At 38.8% G+C, this 10308-nt stretch overlaps 1 protein-coding gene across 5 annotated transcripts in view; it reads left to right on the top strand.

The window, feature by feature from the left end:
* Positions 1-4257: 4257 nt before the first annotated feature.
* Positions 4258-10308, top strand: part of pde7a (phosphodiesterase 7A) — a 30600-nt gene continuing 24549 nt past the window's right edge. For 2 of the 5 annotated variants that reach the window (XM_008396257.2, XM_008396256.2), the window contains exon 1: positions 4258-5575. In XM_008396257.2, the coding sequence (XP_008394479.1) occupies positions 5438-5575 (138 nt within the window). In that variant the 5' untranslated portion in view covers positions 4258-5437. The remainder of the gene's footprint in view (positions 5576-10308) is intronic. The other 3 variants (XM_008396260.2, XM_008396258.2, XM_008396259.2) reach the window with 2 other exon arrangements.

Below are 10308 nucleotides of genomic sequence, written 5' to 3'. Positions count from 1 at the left end.
TCCCTGAGCTTCACATTTTAACGAAAAAAAAACCCACAATGCGACTTGGATGTAACGAGTAACGCGACACTTTTGTAGAAATGTAGTGAAGTAGAAAGTACAGATACTTATTGTAAAATGTAGTGGAGTAAAAGTAGAAAGTGTCCATTATTAAATCTACTTAAGTAAAGTACAGATACACGAAAATTGTACTTAAGTACAGTAACGAAGTAAGACCTGACAATAATGCAAATATAGATTCCTAAAATGATGTGACATGATTTAAAGAACAAATATATGCTTCTCCATGAAAAATATTGGAATTATGGGAGAACTATAGTTTTGTGAATAACCTTAACATAAATCAATTACTTGTAAGTAGAAGTAGAGCCAATGTGAGGATTGCACTGGGGAGCAATGCAAGCAGGTACTGAACCTGTGAAGGAAATTAGCAGCTCACCTGTATTTAAGCTCTGGAGACCATTAGGAGTTCATCATACCTGCTGCAAATGTGTTCCCCTTGGCATGTTCTGTGTGTTTGCACTACTGTGAATGGCAAAAACAGACTGTGGGGTAAATTAATTAACTCAGCGGTTTCCTAAACAATTTCCCCCATGAGAACTTGATGTAGATGGTGTAAAATATACACTGTGCTGTGTGCACACACAGAGACAGGCGTAATACTGATTAAACCTGTCGTCACGCAACAACCGGATTGCAGATTCTCGGCAGCAGGATACAACAGATATCTGAAAGTGCAACTTCAGATTAGCCTTGTTAACATTAGATTTAAGGATCTCATGATTTTTTTTCCAGGAATTTTGAAAAAAGCTTCTTCTTAACTGTTTGTATAACCTGAAAAGAAGTATTTACTGTATTTTCACTCTGCTGGAACTTAGGGAGGGTTTAGAGATAAGAGCGAAGCGCTCCTCTGTTTTCAAGGTTTTGAAGGTCTTGTCAACATCCTAAGAGTTATGCTGCTGCTGATCGGAGCCAGAAAGGCTGATTCCCAGACTCCCTGTGAGAAACCTCAACAAGGTAGTGACTCTCTGTCTAGTTAGAACAGACAGACTGAACAAATACTGCTTGTTATTCTCCATATTAAAAGAATTAATAAAGTGCTGTCTGAGTGAAAACCCCTGATCTCTGCTTGGTAACTAAGTGTTCCTTTTTAAAAAAATTTATTCCATTTAAACAATTCAAGGCTATTCCACTTTTACGGGGTATGCAGTAAATAAACAGTTAGGCATGCTTAATCCTTCGTTACTTCCATATATACTTCTTTATTGTAGTACTATTTATTCATCCAATACAAATAAAAACTTATTTTTCTCTTATGACGAGAAAATGTTTTAGGTCAAGTTTTAGAAATTGAAAATCTTCTTTTTAATGAAAAAGAAAACAGATCATCATCAGAATAAATTTTGTGCATATTTGAGCTTTAAAGATGTGCTTAACCCTCTCTTTTTCCACTGCAGCAACCTTAATTTGCATTCAACTTTATTTTTTTATTTTTATTTGTTCAAAAATATTATTCCTAATCATCATAATATTTTTCGTAAATGTTCCTCATCAAGTTGCAGAGAAGCCACACGTTTTTGTGTAGCCGTCAGCCAGGTCTTGGACTTCACCTAAATTGCCTGGTTTTCTAGATCAAACTCGGCTTTTAGACATGGATCATAGACTTTTAGAGTATCTGAGGAGGTTCCAGAAACACCATTTCAGCCTGGGTTTATTGAATACACCAACCTTTCATGCATTTTACCCAAATGTTAGCTCAAAAGAAAGGAAAATGATCAGCATGTTCAAGTATTTGAGTAAATTGAGTATTTTACTTTACCTTATTTATCTTTTTAACCTAGATAAATGATTTCATTTTTAAAATGAAGATCATTTATTTGTCTTTTAGCAAGACACATGTTTTACCTAAAGGTAAAAGTCTCAAAAAACAAAAGAAACAACAACAAAAAAAACTTTATTGAAGTAATTGTTGTTGGATGTTGTAAGGACAAGATACTCTATAAATAAAATCATGCAAGAATGGACAAATACATTATTTTACATTACTTGCCCTGAAATGTGGAGTACAATTCACTTGGGAGGATGATGGCCGACAGCCATGTTCAGGGCCATGAAAATAGGGAGCATGAGGCTTATGCTTGTGCTGACATTGGCCCTGGATGGCTGTTGCCATGGTGCATTCATTGTCCCAAAACACATGGATATGGCAGGAGAAACCTTGAGTGAAAATGGTCATATTCTGCATGACTAATGCAATACTGGTGACACTTGGATAGTACAGGAAGACAGCTATTTCTCTGGTGAAACAGATAATTATTTAAATCAAAAGGGTGTAAAAAAGTATAGGTAGGTATAAAATTAAAACAGTATGATAACCTTGAGTAAAAATAGTACAATATCAAGGCATTTACACAACAATTTTAAACAAAAAAAGTGCTTAATATGATTTGATTATGTGGTTTTCTTCAGTTTCAGTTTTTTTGTTGTTGACTGGAGTTATTTACAAACAGTAAAACATGTTTTTCATTTAAGTAAAGGAAAAGTGTATTAGGCAGCTGAGTGGCAGCTCCTAATGAAAAAAAGACCAAAGACTCATAGCATTCAAGCTGCATTTTTAAAACATAATTACTTCAACAAGAGTGATAGGTAGTGTAATACCATCAGTGTCCTGAAAACAATGTAGGATCATTTTATTTATCGAAAACATTGTAATGTTTACCAGAGACATAAAAAACACATTTTTTATGTCTCTTATTTCAGAAAGTGAACATAGAGCAATTACACATTCAGTTAAATATTTTATGGCTTACATTTAGAGTCTCAGAACATTAGAGAATCCTAAAAAGTTAAATATTGACATCTCCAAGTATCACATACTAATAAGCTAATAATCTCTAAACATCTGCGACGCTTTCCTGAGCCTCCAAATAGTTTCTCATTCTGGGTCAGAAGATCACATATCCTGGGGAAGACTGCTTTAGGCTGTAGAGATGTCTCATTGACACCATCAACAAGGAGAGTAAGCCACAAAAAGTAATTGCTAAAGAGACTGGTTGTTCACAGAATGCCGTATCCGCGAATATTTGAAAAAAGTCGAGTGGAAGGAAAAAGTTTGGTAGGCAATCCTGCATTAGCAACAGAGAGAACTGCAGCCTTGAGAGGATTGTCAAGCAAAATCAATTTAAGAAGCTTCACAAGGAGTGGGCGGAGGCCAGAGTCAGCGCATGAAGAGCTACAATCCTGAACCAGAGACGTCAGACGCTTCTTATCTGGCTTGAGGAGAAAAAGAACTGACCTGTTGCTCAGTGATCCAAAGTCCTCTTTCAAGATGAAAGTAAAGTTTGCACTTAATTGGGAAAACTATGTAGTCTGGAGAAAGAGTGAAGCAATTCACATTGCTTGAAGTCCTGTGTGAAGTTTCCACAATCAGTGATGATTCGGGTGCCATGTCATCTACTGGAGTCCACAGTCAGAGCAGCCGTCTTTCCTCTGCAGACAAAATTTATGGAGGGGTTGATTTAACTTTCCAGCAGGACTTGGCACCTTCGCACACTGCCAAAGCTGGTTCAATGACCATGGTGTTACTGAGCAAACCCGCCTGATATACACCCCACACAGAACCTAGAAGGTATTGGAGAAGAAGAGAAGAAACACCAGATCTAAAAGTGCAGATGACCTGAAGGCCACCATTAAAAAAATCTGGGCTTCCATCATATCTCAGCAGAACCACAGGCTGATAGCCTCCATGGCATGCTGCATTAACGCAATAATTTTCCAAAGGGAAAGTATTTAGCGCATAGAAATGAACATGCTGTTAGGAAGCCTGACATTTCAGTTTAAAATATCCTTTTAAAAATGTATCCTATGTTTTATTCATATTTTTAGAGACACTGAATTTGAGGTATTTATTTTCTGTAAGCCATAATGATTAACATTTCCAAATATTAAGGCTTGAAATGTTGCACTCTATGTGGAATGAATGCATACAATATGTGAGGTTTGATTTATTGAAAAGGTAGTGAACTTTTTGATGATATTCTTCCTTCTAAATGTGTCTCTTTGGTTAAATTTGACATTTTTAGTCAGCACACCCATGCAGCAAAATTGCCATAGCTCAACAGAGATGCAACATTTTGAAACGTTTGCTAAGCTGTATTTCAGCTCCCAAGTAGTATGACTCATGAGAAAGGTAATCACAGGCAATAATGTGGACCGCTGCAGGGCAAGCCCCGTTGTGGAGGAATACCCTTGAGAAAGTCCACGCCGTCTGCAAATGACTGCTCATATAATTCTAGGGATCGCCCTGGCTCCGCAGCCACTCACGTGTGTTGTTTCATACAGCCATGAAAGCATTATCCAATCACCGTCTGTTTTACAAACACTGCCTTCACGCTATTGGCTAACCGTAAACAAGGGCGTTTTTTTGGGGTGCTCGCTCCAACAGCACCATCTCTGGCAGGTGTTGTGCGCTTTAAAACCACACAGCAGGATAATTTTTAGGACGATAGGCAGGTAGTTGTAGAGAATTAAGCTCTCTTTAGGTTATTTTTTTGTTCTTTTTTTGTTTTTGTTTTACGCGTTTATGTTTGTGCCATTGAAGTCGATGCGGACCCCAGCGGAGCGGCGGTGAATGAGAGGAACGTCGGGGTTCCCCTCTCTCCTCTCTCTGAGCCAGACACTTGGTGTTTTTACAACCAGCGGCGAATTAGGCAACAGCTCCTTCATCACGCAGCTTCAGAGAAAAGACGGAAAAGCCCCTACATGTTGAATATATCTCACCACCGGCCGAGTCCTGAATGAGAGAGGAGTCCTTCACGACCGCGGCCGCCGTCAGGATCCCCCCCATTCCCGGAGCTGCCTCTGTTCTCCTTCGCCCGCCGGTGTTGGCACCAGAAAATGATATGTTGATGATATTTTCTGGAAGCGGTCGTGCCTTTTGTTTTCATCTCGGGGTTTGCGATATGCGGATCCGCGGGGACGCCACGGAGCCCGGGCGAGCGGACGTTTTTGCTCTGCTTTGAAAAATGAGGAAGCGATTTCATAAAGACCCAGAAAATGGCAAGAAGGTCTCGTCGTCCGTGGGCCCGGATTTGAGCAAAATGAGAAAGAAAGGGGCGAACGCAACAGCGACGGCATGAATAGTTTCTCACAGAATGACACCGAGGGATGTAAAACGGCGGAGGTAGACGAGACGCAGCATCGATGAAGGCGATCTGGACAAGTTTTGAGTCGCTCATAATGAACAGAAACACTTCACAGCTTCGTGTCAGATCGTTTTCACCATACTGAAAGCTATTTCCTTTCGCCTTTTTTTTGGAAATTTTTTCCAATTCATCAGTCATTTCTCTCTCTCTTTTTTGTTTTGTTTTTTTACATTGCATGTTTTATATATTTTTTTCTTTTATATTTTTGATCCGGAACCAGCCCTGACTGTTCAATGGAAGTATGTTATCAGTTGCCGGTTTTGCCTCTAGACAGGCCGGTTCCTAAGCATGTCCTCAGCCGGAGGGGAGCCATTAGTTTCAGCTCCAGCTCTTCCCTCTTCGGGGCTCCTGATCCAAGACAGCTGTCACAGGTAAAAAAAAAAAAAAAAAAAAAAAAATATATATATATATATATATATATATATGTTTATATATTTTCAATTTTACTTTTACAGTAGGGCATGCACTAGTCTGCAATGAGGAATTTCACAGCAAGTGCATTAATAATTTGCAGGAATCGTGCAGGTGGTTGTTAGAGGTTTCTGCACACACACACAAACTAATTGGTATCTCCATCCTTATAAGGACATTTAGCTGAATCCAATTTTTTAGTGTGCAGATGGGAAGCTTTCAGACATGTTCTACCCGTCAAGCATGGTGGTGGCAGCATCATGCTGAAGGTTTGTTTCACTGCCAGAGAGTTGGTGTCACAACAGCTAGGTGCTTGAAAAGTGGACACGACTGGGTGTGTCCATCCCAAACACAAAAGTGGGCAGATCAGATATCACAAATATTAAGCTTCTGAAAGGGCCCTTACCCAAATCAAATCTCAAATGTTTGGTTAATGCCTAAAAACGGAGTCTGTCGGTGGAATCTAATAAGCTCTAGACAGTCTGCCTATAGAGGAGAGGCCATGTATATGTCCAAACGTATGCCAGAATCTTGTTAAAAAAGAAAATATTGTTTGTTGAATGTTTATATTAAAGCCTCCAGGCAACGTATTGGGGCCCCAGACCCATGACAGGTGTCACAGTTAATCTAAATATCTTCTATGACAACTGTATGGTCATGTTTGTGCACACACTGGCCCCTAACAAACATCTTTCCACAGAATGCATAATCGGCAAAAATCTTGCAGGTGGTGGTTGGGTGTTAACGTTTTTGAACACACAAAAGTTTGTATTTCTGTTCCTACTAGAACATTAAATTGACATTAACAAGTTGTATGGGCTACAACTTGTCACTTCTTACCATTAACCCGTGCATTAAATGTGTGTTAAATGTAGTTAAAATGTAAAAGTTTAGGCATTAAAAGCTGTGAAAAACTGAAGATACCAGATCTCAAACTATAGTTTAACAGTTTCAAGCGTTTAGCAGTTCATTACACACACATACAAATGCAAACACATAAAATGAGCATTCAGTTGCACAGAAGTCCTCACCATGTTCTTATCAGTTGGACCTTTTACAACAGACAAGAAGCTGTCTCCCAACTTTGTATTTGTGCATGTTGACCTCAGATAAAAGGCCCCTCTTTCAGCGGGTGCTAACACGATGCTTGAGTTTCCTCCTGGGATTTATCAGAAGGAACGTGCCACTCTGTTATTTATGTTATCATACACTGACACATTGACATAGCATAAATTTTCGAGTAAGACGTGAACTTCCTTTTTTTTTTTTTCTTGTAGCGCATTGAAAATATCCCTCTGGTTTGCATATCTCTATTTATTTCACCTGCTGTGTGGGTAAAGATAAAAAGTGTAAGCAGAAACGACCGTCTTCATGTTGTAAGGTCACATTTCTGCCTTTTATGATGTCTTCCTTGCGTTAGCTTGTACTGAGTCATTTGAAGCGTTTGTCTTTGACGTGACGCCCATTAGTTCTTTGTGCAGAAGAATAATGGGTGCTAGGTATTCCCTGTGTGCTCAGGAAAGATGTTTTAGAGACAAGTCATCAGGTATTTATATGCTTTTACCTTTTTTTTAATACTCCCTGCTGAGGATTTTTTGATTTTTCTTGATTTTGTTGGTTTTCTTGTCATCTTACAATTGCATTTCAAGTTTTCTCTGTCATTTTTGACTTCTAGCTTTTGTGCAGACCTCTACTGTGTAGTACATGTGACCATTTTAGATGGATATCTATTTAAGTTATATGCAGCGGTTCCTACTGATAACTTTTTTTTAATTCATGCTCACAGGGTGTCAAGACCCAATCTATGGTGTTGAGAAATTAAGCTTGTATTCATGTCTGTAATTACATCTACCGGCTGATGTTGTGAAATGACGTAAACATTGGTTTAACAGCACTTTAAGAACAGTTCAGCCGTCATATTTTAGTTTCAGTTATGAAAGAAAAACCGTTAGAAGACCATGTCAGTAGGTGACATGCACCTTTATGCAGATGACACCATACTTTCATATTTCAGAAAATGCTGATGTGTATCAAGGAAAAAAACTCCATTATTTATACATAATTAGATTTTTACCTGGACGACAACCTTATATGAAAAAGCTTGTAGGATTTTATCGAAATAGGGTTAAATATAGTTTATCTATATTTTTCATTATTGATAACTATGGTGACGTTATTTATGTTTGTGCTGCTGCAACCAGCTGTCCTTCCACACAATCCAAAAGTAGAAGGAATTTTTTTTTACCAGTTTAGTTGAGGAACAATTTGGTTGCTAAGTGTAAAAACTGTTGGTGAGATGTGTGAACAATTCTGCAAAAACAAGCCATAGTACATCATGTCGTCATCTTCCTAAAATAATGGCCCAAGTCATTTTTGTCAGTGATTTATTTCATTTCTTTGCAAAAAAAAAAATGAGTTGGGCCATTACTTTAGGAGGGTTATAATATGAGGAAAAACTGCATACCTGTCTGACTAATGGTAATAATGTCACACAGACCCTAAATACTGACTAGAGGAAAAATTAACATCATAATATCTGACAAAAATATGGCATAGAAAAAACCAAGCAACAATACACTAGAGCTAAGTTTAGTAAGGAATGACGAAACGGCCTGTGAACTTAAACTTTGGTCTATTAGAGAAAACTGTCACTACAGGATACATTTTAGCTATGCTAAATATTTGTTATCTGCACAGTGATAGTCTGTTCTGTATGCCTCCATGAGTCTTTCAGCTACAGTCTGCTTGGTTTTCAAAATTTCCTTCTGTGTTTCGAAGGATTATCAGCCAAAGTGTAGCTTTCACAAAATCTAAGCAATTCTGATGTCTTCAAGCTGCAGTCTCTCTTCTGCGGAAAGGTTGGCGGTGTAAAATGTCTGACTTTATTTACCATTTCTTCCTCAAAACCAGTAATTGAGCCATAGTGTGCTTTCCATTTCAAAGAAAGTCTATTAATTCAACATCTACTGAAAACTCTTTAACTCTTTTGCTTTTCCCACAAACCCATCTGATCTGGTCAATAATTTGTTTCAGGAGATGGCGGTGAAGATGCATTCAGGAATAAGAAATTGAGTTTCCACGAATTGAAAATGGTTTCCATTTTGGATGTCACATGGAACAACATTGTGACAAATTGAATAGATTTGATTTATTTCCCAGCACCTTCAGATTAGATTCAGTGTAACGCTCCTTTTTAACTTTCACATCTGATTCCGTTGTGTAGATTTCCACTGTTGTACTGTATAATCTAAGCTGTAACTGAGCCAAACGAGACAACCGCACTGGTATGCTTTGTTTGCACAAACCTGTATTGGGTAAACTTCTCTCTTATTTAAGAACATTTAACACCTTCAGACACGTTGCAGGATTTCTGGTTTCTTGGGTTTGCTTTTCCTTGCTGTACCCAGATTTTTTTCTGAACTTGGAGAACTTTAGTTTAACACCTTGGTCACAGAGTAACCTTCAGAGTCCACTAAAAGCTAAAAGGTTTAATCTCTTTAGGAGAATTTAAACAACATGCAAGTGAAAAGGTCGGTTACTGTTCTTGAGCTGTTTTGGATGCATTTATCTTGATGTCAGACGTTTAGTAGATCTCAAAGGGTTTCTGGTGAAATGGTTTCGGTCAGTGCAGTAAAATTCTCCCTTTGCTCTGTCTCAACACTCTGCCTCCAGCAGCTATTAGACCTTAAATGGCTTTTTTTCACGGTGATTCTTGGAACTTGGATCTCGGACCAAAACCAGGGAGAATTCCCTGGAAAGGTCGCGATGCCTCCGAGTTGACACTGTGGTTCGATTTCTGTGTTGCTCATCTGCTAACAAACACAAGTTTCAACACTATCCTTCCAGTATGAGATACATTGCAAGTTTTTTTTTTTTTTCCCTCTTTCTAGGTTGTTTCTGATGCAGTTCTGGCATTTTACCAATTTCTTTTTGCCATAAAAAGTAAAAAAAAACAACAAAAAACAATTAAATTAGAAACATTAAGACCTGCAGCTGAAATGCTTCACCTCTCCTCTTGCAAACATTAACAAAAATGGGTGAACCTGCATGTATGCATGCAACGGTGTTGCTACAGATCAATTACACTTCCACAAATATTATGTTTAGGCCTTATTTATGACCATAAGGGTGCGTTTGTCCTTGGTGGCTGCTGTGTTTTTGTGTGTGGTTCAACAAGCCTGTTGTTTGTGGAAGCAGGGCAGGACTGCCATGGCAGAAAGAGGCAGTTAGGCATGTGCCTGTGCTCTGTGGGCAGTGGTTTGGCTCGCTTCCACATTCACAGATGGCCGGAGTCTCAGTCTCTCTTCTTTCTCCGGCTATCTTGTACCGCTCACTCACAAGCTCCCTCTCTTTCTTCCTCCTCTACCCCCTCCCGCCACCCCTTCCCTTGCAGATGAAGACATTTCCTCTTGTAAACAGTGGACAAAAGAGTTGGGCTGAAGACACAACTCTGTCTCAGAAGGATATCTCCCTTAGTGGCTGTGGAATGCTTATGATTTGGTCCGGGGGGGAACCTTCACCAATGAATGGATTTTTCTTCTTCTGTTGTCTTTGTATGCATGTGACACATGTTAGAGTCCTGAATTGTTGAAAGATAAAGTGAGGTTTTTGCCGGAATGCATTCAGGAAAGCTGGTTTCCCTGACATATTCTTTCTTTGAAGAAAAGCGACAGGTAAACATGAGCCAGCGACT

Source organism: Poecilia reticulata, linkage group LG20, assembly GCF_000633615.1.
Source record: "Poecilia reticulata strain Guanapo linkage group LG20, Guppy_female_1.0+MT, whole genome shotgun sequence".
Taxonomy (NCBI): Eukaryota; Metazoa; Chordata; class Actinopteri; order Cyprinodontiformes; family Poeciliidae; genus Poecilia; species Poecilia reticulata.
The sequence above is the reverse complement of the archived record's forward strand: the minus strand, read 5'-3'. Positions and strand labels throughout refer to the sequence as shown.